The 17,040-nt window shown below is 31.1% G+C and overlaps 2 protein-coding genes across 2 annotated transcripts; both read left to right on the forward strand.

Moving 5' to 3' along the window:
* The first annotated feature begins 6,972 nt into the window (after positions 1-6,972).
* LOC129321273 (uncharacterized) lies at positions 6,973-9,297 on the forward strand. Its single transcript, XM_054966992.1, has 2 exons — positions 6,973-7,346; positions 8,150-9,297. Exons 1-2 carry the CDS (start codon positions 7,030-7,032, stop codon positions 9,021-9,023), a joined length of 1,191 nt encoding a protein of 396 aa, XP_054822967.1. The 5' UTR covers positions 6,973-7,029; the 3' UTR covers positions 9,024-9,297.
* A 1,898-nt stretch (positions 9,298-11,195) lies between these two features.
* LOC129284490 (uncharacterized) lies at positions 11,196-12,744 on the forward strand. Its single transcript, XM_054919981.1, has 2 exons — positions 11,196-11,542; positions 11,713-12,744. The coding sequence occupies exons 1-2, from the start codon at positions 11,229-11,231 to the stop codon at positions 12,572-12,574; spliced, it is 1,176 nt and encodes a 391-aa protein (XP_054775956.1). The 5' UTR covers positions 11,196-11,228; the 3' UTR covers positions 12,575-12,744.
* Positions 12,745-17,040: the final 4,296 nt, after the last annotated feature.

Genomic DNA, 17,040 nt, shown 5'->3' on the forward strand with positions numbered 1-17,040 from the left:
ATGGGAGGATATGGCTAAAAAGATACGGGAGGTTGCAAAAGTAGTTTTGGGAGAATCGAAAGGTTCTGGTCCGAGAGATAAGGAGTCTTGGTGGTGGAATAATAGTGTACAGGACAAAATCAAGTATAAGAAGAACTGTTTTAAAGCCATACATTTGTGTAACAATGAGGAAAATTGGGAGAGGTACCGTATGGCTAAGAAGGAAACTAAGAGAGCTGTGGGTGAAGCTCGTTCCAAAGCTTTTGAAGAATTTTATAAGAACCTTGAGACGAAGGAAGGAGAGCAAAATATTTATAAGATTGCCAAGAGTAGGGAAAGAAAATCAAGAGATCTAGAACAGGTAAGGTGTATTAAGGATGAAGAGGGAAGAATTTTAGTTACAGATGATGAAATTAAAAATAGATGGGAGACTTATTTTTCTAAACTTTTCAATGATGGAGAGGATTCATCTAGTAACTTGGAGGATTTAGTAACTGGTGAAGGAGAACAAAATTTGTCATTCTATCGAAAAATACGTGATAAGGAGGTAAAGGAAGCTCTTAAGAAAATGGCAAATGGTAGAGCTAACGGACCTGATTGTATATCTATCGAAGCGTGGAAATGTTTAGGTGAAGAAGGGGTGAGATGGTTAACTAAGTTATTTAATGTGATTTTACGGTCCAAGAAAATGCCTGATGAGTGGAGGAGAAGTACATTAATTCCTATTTATAAAAATAAAGGAGATATTCAGAATTGTACTAACTATAGAGGGATTAAACTCATGAGCCACACAATGAAATTGTGGGAGAAAGTAATTGAGCACAGGTTGAGATTGGAGACAAGTATTTCTGAGAATCAATTTGGTTTTATGCCAGGTAGATCAACTACAGAGGCGATTTATCTACTAAGGGGATTAATGGAAAAGTATCGTTGTAAAGATAAAGATCTACACATGGTTTTTATTGATTTGGAAAAAGCTTATGACCGTATACCAAGAGAAGTGCTTTGGAAAGCGTTGGAAAAAAAGGGAGTACGGATTGCTTATATTAAAGCCATACAAGATATGTATGAGGGGGTAAAAACTAGTATAAGAACGCCTAGTGGTCAAACAAAGGATTTTCCTATAAAGATTGGACTACATCAGGGATCATCTCTGAGTCCTTATTTGTTCAACTTGATTTTAAATGTTTTGACGGAACATATTCAAGAGGAAATCCCGAAATGTATGCTCTTTGCGGATGATATAGTTCTTATAGCAGAGACAAGAGAAGAGGTTAATTGCAAACTTGAGTTATGGAGGAGGACATTGGAGTCGAAAGGTTTTCGTCTGAGTAGAAGTAAGACGGAATATTTATATTGTAAATTTGGTAAAGGACTATTCGAAAATAATTTCGAAGTGAAATTGGGAGATCAAATTATACCTCAAGTGGAAAAGTTTAGATATTTGGGAGCCATTATTCAAAATGATGGCGAAATCAGTGGAGATATTTCACATAGAATTCAAGCTGGGTGGTTTAATTGGAGAAAAGCTAAAGGAGTTATTTGTGACCGTAGGGTGCCTAATAAACTTAAAGGAAAGTTTTATCGTACTGCTATCAGACCGGCAATGTTATATAGTAGTGAATGCTGGGCTCTAACGGGACAGCAAGAGCATAAAGTTGGAGTAGCAGAGATGAGAATGTTACGATGGATGTGCGGACATACACGTAAAGATAAAATTCGAAATGAGCACATACGTGAAAAAGTGAGGGTGGCACCTATTGAGGAAAAAATGGTAGAAAATCGGTTGAGATGGTTTGGGCATGTACAAAGAAGACCAAGGGAGGCACCAGTGAGAAGAGTGGAACATATAACTTTGAGTCCGATTAAGAGAGGTAGAGGAAGGCCTAAGAGAACATACAAAGATCTCTTAATAATATTTCTAAAAGCTTAATAAATGATAGAGCACAATGGCGTCTTGCAATCCATGTAGCCGACCCCACCTAGTGGGATAAAGGCTTGTTGTTGTTGTTGCTGTTGATGATGAAGTAAAGGGTTTGTTTTATTTAGTTTTGCAATGTACTCATTTTGAATATCCATAAAGATTATTTGGATAAGTTGCTCAGAGCCATTCTTTGTTTCTGAACTTTTACTTTGAGATCTATGTAGGTAGCGTAGTGAACTGGAGGAGAACATCAGATTCAGAAGCTTGATCAGACAGTAGTAAATGCAAATCCCAATCCAGGGAAAGGATCATAATTCTAAAAATTGGAGAGAAAAAAGAGCCTATGGTCATAAGGAAATTTGCTCAAGATCTGATCATGGAAAAAAATAAAAATAAAAATAAAACAGAGAACAAAAGGGGGAAAAAAAAGATATAATGGAAATCAGACTTTTCATTGAACTAGTGAAAGCACTAACTCAAGAGTTAATGATTAAACCCATAATTAACCATGTTTAAAAGCAAAGTATTTTATTAAATTGCTCAAAATATTAGCTCAATAATTTACCAGTTTAACAGACCGGGTTGACTCAGATTCTAAATCTACAAAAAATTGCATTGAACCCTTAATATATATGTATAGATATTAAAATAATATTTAATTACATAGAATTTTAAATGTGATGTTATATGATGATATTTCATGGTCAAACTCTATCCAAAGTCCTAGCATTGCACTAGAATTTGTATTTATCATTACTTTTTCCAATATGAAAATTCAACCCATGCGAAATAGCCTCTGCAAAGAAGGATTCTTCATTTCAATTTTCTTCTTACCAAGTCAATTTTATTTTAACTTGAATCTGCAGGAAAAAAAAAAAAAATTCTTCAATCCAGTTTCTTACCAAGTCATTTTTATTCTTATGTGCAGAATACAACTTTGACCTATTCTCTTTCTTTTTCTTCTAAGATGAATGATTTGATAATTTCTGTTGCCGTCACATTTGACCCATGTCAACGAAAAGAACATATTTTATATCCTGTCAGTTCAACATACAGATTTTACGTGGCCGTGCAAATAATTTAAAATAATCTTTATAATGTTGTTGACATTTACAAATTAAATCACATGCTAATTCGAAATTAAAAATTTTATTATCATTTAATTAATTCTTTAAATTACTAATTAAATTTTTATTAGTGTTATAGTATCCAAACCTTCAAAATAATTTACTCAAACCATGGCACTGGTAGTTGAATTTTTGTATCTTTAAAATCATATTATTCATAAATTTATAGTAAAATAATATGACATTCACTTTAAATTACCCAAAAATTTTATTTTTTATTTATATTTAAAATTTTATGATTATGAAAATGTATTTATTTAGTATCTTTTAAAAAAATTAATTTATAAATTGGCTAAAATAATATTTAAACACGCAATTAAAAAAATTATGAACTAAGAATTTGATATGATAAGTTACTTAATAAAATTTATGTTGATTTTTCTTTAAATTTCATTTACCTCAACACAAATTTTTTAAATTATTTATTTGAACATACATACTTAATCATTTAAATTTTCTAAAAAATTGGTAAAAAGAGTAGAAAATTAGATCATAAGGGAAAATTAATAATTATAAAAATTTTAACACAATTGCAAATAAAAAATTAAATATTTTAAAATATTTAACAGAATATTCTTAAAGATTTAAAGATTAGACTAAAATGTAAATTTTTAAAATAATTTTAGAGAAATGAAAAGAAGATAATTGTATTTTACTCATATATTTAATTCATTGTTTTAGTAACGGGGGTGAAAATAAAAATTAATCCCAATTAGCTTGTATTTTTGCGTAGAACTTTTATGAATTTGTAAAGCAAGAAAAAAGATTTGAATTATGCAATTTTGTTCTTAAGATTTTGCATCTTCCAGACCAAATAAAAAAAATCTGGTCTTAAAAAACTTATTAGATAAGTAATATTTTAATGCTAATTATAAGATATGAAAAATATATCTTACATAAAAGACCATATCAACCTATTTAATATATATTTTTTTAAAAAATGATGATTATTACATTTTATTCCTAATGTAATTACCTTATTTTTTTAAAAAAATTATTAATTTTTAAATTATATTATGTTGCCTCTTTGACTATGGATCTTCACCCCGGCACTACCTAACATGATGTGCTTTAAGAGGAAAATTGAACAATGAAGTGAATCAATCCAATGATTTATACTTGTGCTTCATTAGTATCTATGATAAGAATCAGTCCTCTAAAGCCAAGTTTCTTCATTGAGAGGTGGTCACTCCAAGAATAATCTTGGATTGAATGTGGATGTAGAGAAAGGAAAGAAGAGAGAGATAAGAGTTATTGAAACTATTTTTATTTTATTATTTCGAGAATTAATATTTTATAAAACATGTTTTGAAAATAAAAAATAATCAAAAATGTGTTTTTCTTGTTCTTTTTTATTCTTCAGAATAATAATTTTAAAATATCTGAAAGTTATTTTTATTTTTTTATTTTTTAAAATAATATTTTATTTTTTCTCTAAAACACTTTTTGAAAGTATATTATTAAATAAATTTTTTTATTCTTTTGTTTTAAAAAAGAGGAAATTGTTCCTATAATAAGTTGCCACCCATAATTGATACAGTTTAAAAAAACTAATGCAAAAGTGATTTGCAACTGTTTCTACTTTTTAAGGGAGAAGGGGTTGTGGAGCTTTAAATATCATTATTTCAAAAAATTGGTGTACTTTTTTAATAGAAAAATAATGAGGTTAGGTGCCAGTATAAGATTCCAGCACTCACGAAACAATTATGCATGTAACTACAAACTTCTTTTTTAATTACTTTTATGCAGATATATATTTCATTATTGTCAAAATTTTTACCATATATTTGGAATACAAATTTATAATTATGAATAAGAAGTTGAAAGTTAGGATAACAAACCCAATTTTGGGGCTAGAGGGGAAGTTAAAAAGAATTTGCTTATTATCAAAATCTTACACACACAAACGCACAAATATACATTTGCTTATTTTTTTTTCAAATTATAAATTTAAATTTAATTATTATTTTTTAAATTATAAATTTAAAATTATAAATAAGTTAACAGGAAGTTAGGATAAAGAAGATATATATGGGAGTTAGGTATTTATATTTATATTTTAAATAATAAAATATAAAAATATTAAGGACATGTGGTACCAACAGATTTAAGCTTGCCATTCTACTTTTATATATATATATATATATATATGAAATTTAAATAATAAATAATGAAACATAAAATATCAAGGGCACATGGCAGCACCTTGTCTAAGTTTGCAATTCTATTTATGTATTTATATAGATATTTATTAGAAATTTAGAATTATAATTAAATAAGTTAATGGGAAGTAGGAATAATTTCCTTATCATTTTTAAATTAGAATTTTGAATTTTCTTTATTAACTTTAAATTAGAATTTTGATGTTATGAATAAGTAAATAAAAAATTGAGATAGTGGGGAAATATTTGGGGATAAGGTAGTTTTATTTATTTTTAAAAAATAAAAAATTAAAAAAAGTAAAATAGAATTAGAGACACATGTCATTTCTAGATGCTACTTGTGGTTGTACTTATCTACCTATTTACTCCCTCCATTTAAAAATATATGGTATTTTTTAAAGAGTTAGATATTCATAAATGTAAGATATTTTAATCTTTTGAGGTTTAACCATTGCCTTTGTTCAAAAGTGCCTCCATTGATGAATAACTTTATATTTATTATAGGGTATTTAATAAGGATAAATATAAAAAGATAGGGTTAGTTTGAAAGTAAGTAACTACTTTATTGAAAATAAGATTCAATTAAAATATCTTACATTTTTAAATAGAAGGAATATCTATTATCATTATGGAGAATAATAGTCACTTCATTCTCTTCTTGTTATAGGACACAAGAATCTTTTGGCCCTTAATAGAAAACATATAAAGGGTTATTTACTATCATTTTTTAATTTTATCACTATTGTAAATTTAATTTTATGATTGATTGCATTCTATGTATTTCTCTTTTTTTTATTTTTAATAGGTATAAAATTTTAAAAAATTATTTTAAAACATATTTAATTAGTTTATTGTCATTTTTTAGTTCTAGTGAAGTAATTAAAATTATCTTATAATAGGGATAGGAAGAATACGTTTTAAAAGAATGAATTAATGATAGTTCGATTCTGACATAAATTTTTTTTAAAAAATGAGCTGCAAATATCAACTTAAAAAATTTATAATAAAAAATTTTAGATACAATTTGAAAGTTACATTAGAAACTAATTTTTTCAGTTACAATTAAAACTCTTAAATTTTTAATCATCTGAATTGATATTTTTAATTTATTTTTAAAATTTTTACTGTCATTTAATTGTCAACGATTCAATCTTTTGAAATTTAGGGCCTATTTGTTTTCTATTTTTTTAAAAAAACTGTTTTTTATTTTTAAAAACAAGAAAACTTTAAAACTTATTTAAATAAATATTTTTCATTTAATTGTTATCAAAACTATTTTCAATCTTTGTTTTTAAAAACAAAAAAAAACAACTTCAAGTTTTTTTTATTTTATTTTTTTATTTTTTAAATATATTATATTTGATCATTAAAAGTTATAGTTATCTTGACTAATTTTTATTATTAATTACTACTATTAGCTACATATAACCATCACTATTAATTCAGGTTTTAATTTTAAAACTGTGTTTTAATTGATATAACTAAACAGATTTTTATTTTATTTTTTTTAAAAATAATTTTAAAAACTATATTACAAAATAGTTTTTAAAAATAAAAAATGAGGGTAGAAACTAAACATGCTCTTAAACTGTGATTCTTCATTTTAATAATTTTACTTACAATTCCCTCCTTGACTTGTCAGAGCAGTGCAAAACAGAAGAAACAGATTACTTTACCAAACGAAATTGTCTTCCCTATTGATTTTTCAGAGTTCCCTTCTTGTTCTGACATTATATAACATGAATAAATACAACATTCCGAGGCAGAAGAAGATAAAAAGGGGGGGAAACAACCAAAGCTGTGTCACCAAGAAGGGGGGAAAATCAAAACAGAAATCATGTACGTGACAAGACCTCTTTCAATGTACATAAACCAACCTTCTGCACTATCATTGCCTCCACCAGAAGGTCCAAATTCTGGGATTCTGGTTCTGCAAGATGAAGAAGCCGACCTTACTTGTTGTTTTGGCTTGTGTAAAAGCAATCAAGTTCTGGACCTTCCTTTCCCACAGAACAAGGACTTAACTCTTCGTTATTCATCTGGTGGTTCAAATAAACACGGTGATCACTTTTATGCTTCTTTCGTACCTGTTCTCAATCTGCCCTTGTCGTCCAACAGATATTATCTGATGAAGACACATGGGAGACATAAAGGGTAAGCATATTTTTTCATCAAAAAAGGTTTTGATTGCATTTTGTTTTTTTAATTTTCAGTCTTTTTAACTTGATTCGTCTACAATGTTAGCTTTTATAGTTTTAAAAATGCACATAAGCATCATGAGTTGGTATTGAAGAGATTAATTTTGCTGATATATATTTAACTCTATTAACCCCTTTTCTTGTCATTATCTTCTACATCCAAATATAAGAGTTTTTTTTTTTTTTTTGCTCACTTAACTTTTATTTTTAATTTTAATTATACCGTCAATTTATTTTCATATCCACATATTTTTGCCATGTCAACAAAAGGGTTAGCATAAATGTTTTGTGTACCTACATTGGAAATCATTTCTGTACTTACCAAGTAAATTTAAACATTAGATGTGTCAGATAACTTTGATGATGAAGACCTCTATGGTAAACACAAGCACTTGAGTACGAATCAAGCCTATGTAATAAGATCGAGGGTTTGAAGCAAGACATGAGATTGCCTTCTCATTTTATAACTTATAAACTTGTCTATGTAGTATCAAAGTTGCACTATTCACAAGTTATGAATTAACAGTGACTTATTGCTCAAATTCTGTACAGTGCACGGAAAACATGTCTAATTTTACATTATACGAAGGAAATCTGACTAGTTAAAGCACACTAATCAAGCTGATAAAGTTCATTGCAAAGCACACAAGGACCAGAGTCTGAAGCATGTTATTGGAAAACATTTTGGCCCTATATTGCCTACTTCATTTGTATAATATTTCAATGACCTAAATGTTCAATCTTACACTGACATTGCAGGGAAGCTTTAACAAATTCAAGTGAGGAAGACATGACAAGCTGCTGCTTCTGCAACATTGTAAGTGATGTGCCACCACAACCTTTAGATCACAACAACACACACCAGCAATTTGAAGTCGTGAGGGTTGAAGGACTATTCAATCAATGGGGTCAATTTACAGCAAGATCAGTAGCACCAGATGGAGTGCCACCACGCTTTTTAGAAAGCAAAGGGTGGAGGGCTTACACTTCAACCCGGCAAAATTTCAATTTGGGCGAAGCACCGGGGCAAAACCCTTCCCTACGAGCTCGCCTTCCTGGTTTTGACTTCCCATTATCTCGCAAGAGTTCTGATGCTGTTGTTGTGGGAAAATGGTACTGTCCTTTCATGTTCATAAGAGAAGGAAGACTGAAAGATCAAGTTAGGAACTCAGCTTATTATGCAATGACCCTTGAACAAAACTGGGAACAGATTTTTGAATGTGACAGTACTTATTACGCAGAAGGCAATAATAACTCTGTAGCTGTGGATGTTAGTGTTCAAACAATGAGGCTTTCAGTAAGTGGAAATGAGGCTCAAGTTGAAGATGTGGCTAATGGGATAATGTGGTTCACAAGCCATGGCAATGGAGAGAATGAGGCTAGTAGAGTTGGACTGAGCATGGCAATAGTTGAGAGAATGAGATGGGAACAAGAGAGAGCTGGTTATGTTTGGGGGAATGAAAGACATGTGAGAGTGAAGAAGGTGGATGAACTTGGAGGGACTGATCATGGGTGGAACAAATATGGATGTTATGTTTTGGTTGAGAGGTTTGTACTCAGAAGAATGGATGGAAGCTTGGTGTTAAGCTGGGAATTCAAGCACATACATCATGTCAGAAGCAAGTGGGATTGAGTGGCTCTGTTATTCTTTAATCTTTAGAAGTTTCTCAGCTTCATTTCTTAGGAAGAATTCTTTCATTTGTTTGGCTGCTTTGTAAGTAACATTAAGAAAAACAATACTGAACACAAGTATTTTGGATGCTTATCTTTTGCGGATCAGACCTACCTGTGGAGTGTGAATCTTTCATATTGTCAAGTTTAGTCTTCCAAACAATTTGACATTGATGATACTGTATTATATTGTAGTTTGTAATTTATCAAGCAGGGTAATATAATATTTACTAGTTTCATTTTCTAGGCATAATTCTGAGTTGTGAGATGTCCTCTGCATCATTTGTAGAAATTTCTAACTCAATAATTCACCTTTCACATACAAATACATAAGAGAATATAGAGATAACCTTCTCTCTCATATAATCTTGTCTATGGGGGTGTTGAATAAAATTTTAGAAAAGGAAAATTACATCCAAAAACTTGAGAAAAAAGTTATTCAAAGATAAAGACTAATAATATACAAGTTCTATTTAAAGGAAAACAAATACATGTTTCTATTTTAACAACAATTCATTTCTTATTGATTCTTGTTTGTGAATAACTTTCTTTTTAGGTCCTTATATCTAATTCTCCCTTTAAAAAAGGGAATTGGATGGGGAATACACACCCCCATTATTTATCAAGAGCTTGCACTTGGAGGTTGTGTGTGTGTAAAGGGAGCTTGCTTGAAAACTGGTTTTTAATTTTTTTTTGTTTATTCCCTGTTTTATCGAAAATTGTAGAAGAGATCAGTTAATCTTCTGTCTTAAATTATTTTTTTATTGCTCATAAATATCTTTTTATTAGAATCAATATTGTTTGAGGCATGGTCGGGCATATGTGGGCACCTCTCTCTCCCAGAATTTAAACCTTAATTTATCATACTATGAGAAATTAACCCCCTTCATTAGACCTTATCCTAATTGGTGTCACTAAAATTAGTTTACATCCATTACCGTGTGAGAATTAAATTTAGAGAAAGAAAATCAATGGAAAGGGGTATTATATTTTAAAGTATCTCCTATTTAATATTAATATTTTTTGAACGGGTCGAAACACACAATGTAATAGTTAGAATATGATTGAACTGTAATAAAAAATCAGTCATGAATAAATTAACAAATTTTAAATAATATTTACTTAAAGTAACAAAACATTGTCAAATGTTGATATTTTAGTTTTATTTTTAAAAATAACAATAATTGATATAAAAAATAATCATTTAAAACTAATTGAGTTATGATTAGATGGATGAAAAGATACTTTATAAAATTAAGAGACTGAACTAAAATCTTATATAAAGTTAGAGAATTAAATATAAACATGATATAATTTAATTAAAATATAAAAAAATTCATGTATAAATATGAATACAGTAATATTTAAATTAAAAATTAATCCACAATAAATGAAATTAACATCAACATAATTTATGTATTAGATTAATTTGAGAGTTAATTTATGTTTTAAATCTTAAAGAACAAACGTGATTATTTAAAAAAATATAAAAAAATAAAATTGATAAAAATTAAATTTTAAAAAACTAATTTGATATAGTTGAAGCAAACTTAAAATTAAAAATTTCATTATCCTCATCCTATAATAATATTCTTAATTAAATTGGGCTTGTGCAAAGGGCCTTTGCAAGATTTTTTTTTTTAAAAAAAAGCTAGCTTCTGTTCATATCTGATGTACAAATTTCAATATCACGCACATGACTGAAAGCATTTGATTCGTCAAGTATTCAACTATGATCGTAGATAATGCTTCCAGTACATGTACATGCACAACGTTTCATTATTCGTTGTTCACATCTATTCATGTCTTTGTCAATAATAATCAAATTTCAAAACGAAATGCTTGGGGGTTTACCATTCTCATCCTGCTGACTTTTATTTGCCGAAAACATGGAGAAACAAGCGTAGCCTCCATGGAGGTTCCTGTATAATCATGAACCGTTTGAACAAGAAACCCCGCGTGAATATGCGACCAATCACACACAGATTTGACAATTCATGGAAACTTCCATGCAGCTTCATTGACACAAAATCATCAATAATACCATCAAACAAACACACAACCCGAACAATATATATAAATCTATCGTAGAACACCAAATATCAAGTTGATAAGTTCACAAACTAGGGAAGGGAGTGAGAGAGAGAGAGAGAGAGAGAGAGAGAGAATGTATGTGACAAGACCTCGATCTTTGTACAAAAGGGATCCTGGAGCTCTTTTGCATCAACCAGAGGGACCAAATTCAGGCTGCCTTGTACTTCAAGACCAAGAAGCTGAGACTTATGGATGTTTTGGTTTATGCAAGAAGGGCATCGGTAATCTTCCATTTCCACAGAACAGGAACTTAACAATTGATTATGCAGTGAGTACTGGACAAAGTAGTGTGGTGTATCAAGATGCAGTTATTTTCATTCCTGTTCTGAATCAGCCTTTGTCTTCTAATCGCTACTACGTCATGCTAAGGAAAGGGGAGCATCAAGGGTATGTCTCACTTTTTCCCCCTTTTCATTCAACACAAATATCTGATATAATAATAGGATAAAGCTCTTCTGTTTCACATATCCTGTGTGATATGTGATGAGTTATGTCCTTTCAATGATCATATTCTTAGTTCTGTGCATCTAGTCAATTGGTTTAACGCTTTTGTGCAGTGAAGCAAGCACATGTTCAAAAGAAGAAGACATGGGAACATGTTTGTGTTGCACCTACATCAAAGATGTCAAATCAAGGCCTTTGAATCCGTCTGGTGAATATCAACAATTTGAGATAAGGAAAACGAGATGGGGATTCCAAGGCAAGTCTATTGTCTCAGATGGGTTTGCTCCTCAGTTTTTGAGGAGAAAGGGTTGGACTCTGTCCACCAAGACACCACGCCATTACCAATTGGGTGAAGCTCTCGGCATCAACCCCGCCTTGAGAGCCCTGTTGCCGCCCTTCACCTTCCCATCATCATCGGATCGCTCCCAGCCGGTGGTTGTCGGAAAATGGTACAGCCCTTTCATGTTTATGAAGGAAGAAGGAGTGAGTGTGAAGGAGCAGATGAAGAGGTCAGTGTTCTATGAAATGACACTTGAAAGAAGGTGGGACAGAGTTTTCTCCAAGGAAAACAGTGGGAATAGTAATGAAGTGCTTGTGGATGTTGTGGTGAAAACTGAAGTTGCAGGGCTGGGAGATGGTAGAGAAGCTGTTTGGGAGGAAGGAAAAGTTGGAGAAGAGGGTGTGATGTGGTTTAAGAGTTTGGAGAGAGGAGAGAGAAAGGTAGGGTTGAGAATGGAGATTGTGGAGAGAATGAGATGGGAAGAAGAGAGAGCTGATTGGGAGGGAAAGAATCGTGGGAAGAAACAAGTGACATTTGAGAGAACGGAGAAATTTGAGGGATCAAGTGGAATAGTGTGGAGGAATTTTGGATTCTACGTGTTGGTGGAAAGCTTCGTGTTGAAGAGAATGGATGGAAGCATTGTATTAACTTGTGATTTTAGACACTCAAATCATGTCAAGTGCACGTGGGAGTAAACTAGCAATGATTGTAATATTTTTTGTATTTGATTTCTGAAGTGTTTGTTGATTAGTTATACAGTTTGGTTTAATTATAATATTATTTATTCTTGTACTCGTAAGTGGTTTGCAAAGAGATGTTGAATTTATGTATGAAGAGTTTGATTTAGTGGTTTGTAAATGATTTTGATATTCCATCTTACTGTTGTATTAATGTATTAATTGCAGAAGTGATAACCTTCTCATAGATATAACAAAGCTAAGCATCTTCTATCTCCGTTCCATATGAATTGGCTTATAAAGTAATTCAAATTAATAATTTGCAAGCTGGTTCTATATTTATGTCAAACCAGCCTTGATCTTGTTCAGTTTTATCGAGTAATGCCAATCCAGTAGACCTGTACACGTATGATTATTTACGTCTATTCAAAAAATAGAAAATTATCAGTTGTCTATCCAGTGAATATGAAATAAGAATCATTCATCATGAAGCAGAGGAAAGGATACCCTCTGTTTCTCACAGATTACAAAGATTGGTTTTTCACCTTCAGATAGTGTTCTCATCTTAATTCCTGACATCTAGTTAGTGGTCAATCATTATGGGGAGGATCATCGCTTCAAGGATTTTCCGTACAGTGAAGCAAGCACATGATCAAATGAAGACGACATTGGAACATGTTTATGCTGCAATTACATCAAATATGTTAAATCATGACCTCTATATCACTCTTATGAATATCAACAGTTTGAAATAGTGAAAAAGCGTTGGGGATTCCGAGCCAAGTCTATGGCCCCATATGGGATTCCTCCTCAGTTACTTAAAAAGTATAGAAAAGGGTCTCAAAATTAAAATTACAAAACAGGATCCATAAAATTATACATAAATACCTAAAAATCAATATCAATTAAATCCTCTAAATTATATATCAATAATAAGAAACAAATATTATTTCTTAGTCATGTAAAATATCAAGATATGATTTGGACCAACCAATTTAACTAGTTACTGGTAATTAACAGATCACAATTGTGGGAAATAACACTAATAAATAATTCAAAAAATCATATTTATTTTCATAAAATCATATTAAATTAACCAATTTAATATATATAATAATTTAAATAATATTATTATAATTTACAAATATTCACACACAATTTATAATTTAACTATTGAGATTTACACATTCTCTAAAAATTTACAACTTAACCAGTATATTTATTATTTATAAATAAATGTATTTTTTACACTAGCAATGAAACTTGAACAAAACTGGGAACAGAGTTTTGAATGTGACAGTACTTATTATGTAAAAGCCAATGATAACTCTTTTTTTTTTTAAAAATGAAAAACTGAAAGTCTTTTACAAAAACATTAATAGAGAGAACACAAGCTTACAAAATCAAACTAAAAGTCAACTTTTATTATTCTCCATCTCATGGAGTAACAAAAGTTGGAGGATGATCAAAGATTTGATCACAAACGGAGCTATGACTATGAACTTTCTAAGTTAGAAGGTCAGCAAAAAAAGTTAGTATCCCTATAGGCTAAATTAGTTGATATATTCCAATCTCTATGTATAGATTCAAAAGTTGAAATAATAATATAATGTCCCTAAATGGGTGCTGTTGAGTAACCTCCCTTGTAATAAGGCTAACCACCTCAGCACAATTAGTGTAAATTTTGATTTTTCAAAATCCCTTCTCCCAGCAAATATCCAAACCTTTAATTAGACCATATATTTCTACAATCACAGGTAGGTAGAAAGGAAGCTTACTACAAAAACCAAATGTCCATTCTCCATCCATTGTGGCTGGTACTCCCCTATAAGAGCTTATCCCATTCTGTAAAATTGAACCATCAATTGATAGGTATAGCAACTCCACAACATCACCATTATTCTGATTTAGAATTTTTTGTCCTACTTCATTTATGTTTGTCCCTTCCAAAAGATGCTTGTTGTAATATCTGGAATTTTTAAATTCAAACTTAATTGCCAATTAAAGAAGAATTAGTAATAGAAATGATTAATTAGGTCAATCATGTTTTTGAATTGTTAATTGGTATTTTAATCATAGATAGCTTTAATATTAGGCTAGGGTGAAAGTTACATTGAATCAAGTTTGAATGACATGAAGCAATTTTAAGAGTTACTCACTGTGCCATATGTCATGGGATATGGCATAGATTCATCATGAAGTTGTGAAAATCATTAGAAAAATAGAGTCGAATGTTGGGAAAACTTGGAGCTTGAAGGAAGGAAGTGGTAGCTGTGCTAATGCTTTATTTTGGGTAAGATTAGAGGCTTGTTTGGACTTTCAATTATCCGATTAAGCTTATTAACTCTTCATTCTTCCTCTCTACCTTGATTTAAGTGGGTTTTAGATTTCTGAATGAGGGTTTGTTAAATTCAAACCCTAAGGCATGCATGTGACTTAAGGAGCTTGATTTAAGGTGTATGGAGTTAAATAGGTGGACATATGTGGGTGCACTATTGAGTGAAAGAGGATGGATGAATTCTAGGCTGGTTGGGAGTTTTGAAGTTGTGTGAGCTAAACTTAAGTATGAATAAAACTTGTATATGCTAAATTAAGATAAGGTAATATTGTAGAAGCTTTAACTAGCTTAATGGTAGAGATTTGGATTGTTAAGTAGCTAAATTAAAGGCCGTGGCTCAAGTCCAAGCACTTGAGGACAAGTTGCAAGAAAAAAGGGAGGCTATAAAGAAAGAAGAGGAGAAATCAAAAACAAGTGAGAAGCCTAAAAGACAAGAGAGTACCATGAAATATTCCACCAAATTAGACTTAAAGAAGCTCATTCCCTCTTGTTTAGAGACACTTACCTTGGAGTTGAAGCCTTTACCATCCAATCTCAAGTATGCATATCTCATTGAGAATGAGAAGCTTCCGATAATAATTTCTAACTCTTTATCTCTTCAGGAAGAAAATGCATTGCTTGATGTGTTGAGAAAGAACATACATGCTATTGGTTGGACTTTGGCTGACATTCCTGGTATTGACCCTATTGTGTGCACACATAAAATTTTTCTTGAGGATAATGCTAAGCCCATTAGGCAACCACAAAGGAGACTTAACCCATTGATCTTAGATGTGGTAAAGAAAGATGTTGTCAAGCTACTTAGTGCTGGGATCATCTATCCTATAGCTGATAGTGAGTGGGTGTCTCCAACCCAAGTTGTACCTAAGAAAGGGGGGATTACTGTGGTAAAAAATGAGAAAAGAGAGCTTGTTCCAACTAGAGTTCAAAATGCTTGGAGAGTGTGCATAGACTATAGGAAGCTCAATAATGTGACTAGGAAGGATCATTTTCCTTTGCCTTTTATTGATCAAATGCTTGAGAGATTGGCTTCCAAGTCCCATTATTGCTTCCTAGATGGGTTTAGTGGGTATTTTCAGATTCCTATAGCTCCTAGTGACCAAGATAAGACTACCTTTACATGCCCCTTTGGTACATTTGCCTATAGGAGGATGCCTTTTGGTCTTTGCAATGCACCTGGTACTTTTTAAAGATGCATGATGTCCATATTTTGTGATTTTATTGAACATTGCATGGAAGTCTTTTAATTTAGCTAGTAGGAATGTAACCTCCTGAATTTCAATCCAAGAAACTAGTTGATAATTAGGGGTAAATTAGTAATTAGTAGATTAATTATGGTTTGATTGTTGGATTGATGTTTTGTGTTTTTTGAATAGTATGATAAGGGGGCTAAGTAGTAGAACTGTGATTTGAGATATAACACCCGAGCACTAGTGATATTAGTCTCACTGTGCCATAAGTCGCAGCATATGCTGCATGCATTGTAGCTCATGACACATATTTTATTTAAACTTGGCATTTTTAGCTCATGAAATTAGAAGAGCAAAGAAGGAAAAATGCACTAAGAGAGGAGAAAAATCTTGTCTTTACTAAGGTATCAATTTGTAGGAGTTTTAAAGTTTGCTTCGGCCAATGACTTATCAGGTAAGTTTCATATCGCCCTGTTCTATGTTTCTATGCTAATTTCTTTAACTCTAGTTGATAAAGAAATTGAATCAGGAAGTTTAAAGAGTTAAAATCTAAAGAAAAAGATTAGAAAGGGCTTTTAGGTGTGAAACTAAGGTTTTGAGACTAGTCTGAAGTTGAATGGCTGAATTTTAATGATAAAGGCTTAAACTAACCTAAGTTATTAGGTTAAAAATGGGAAAATTTGAATAAACAAATGAAAAGGGGAAAGTTTTGGTCATTTAGATAGCCTAAGGGGAAAATGACTATAGAAAATGAATTATCTAGACTTAAAAATTGTTAATTGAACTGTTTCATGTATTAGGAAATTTGACTAAGCCGAATTAGTACTTGTGCTGAACGTTGAGAGTTGATTAAGGAATGTTTCTTGTGTAGATTCAGCATTTGAGAAGTTCTTCATGGGAATTTACACCCTTGGGAGTTAAATGTGAGAGTGATAACCCTTAGTAATGAAGGTAAA

This window comes from Prosopis cineraria, unplaced genomic scaffold, assembly GCF_029017545.1.
Source record: "Prosopis cineraria cultivar Desert tree isolate PC_DT_omini unplaced genomic scaffold, ASM2901754v1 PC10, whole genome shotgun sequence".
In the NCBI taxonomy this organism is placed as follows: domain Eukaryota; kingdom Viridiplantae; phylum Streptophyta; class Magnoliopsida; order Fabales; family Fabaceae; genus Prosopis; species Prosopis cineraria.

Bases quoted from the DNA above. Each gene is read 5' to 3' on its own strand.
- LOC129321273 (XM_054966992.1), top strand. From the start codon at position 7,030: ATGTACGTGACAAGACCTCTTTCAATGTACATAAACCAACCTTCTGCA. The intron at 7,347-8,149 runs GTAAGCATATTT...CTGACATTGCAG, and splicing joins ACACATGGGAGACATAAAGG to GGAAGCTTTAACAAATTCAA.
- LOC129284490 (XM_054919981.1), top strand. From the start codon at position 11,229: ATGTATGTGACAAGACCTCGATCTTTGTACAAAAGGGATCCTGGAGCT. The intron at 11,543-11,712 runs GTATGTCTCACT...GCTTTTGTGCAG, and splicing joins AGGAAAGGGGAGCATCAAGG to TGAAGCAAGCACATGTTCAA.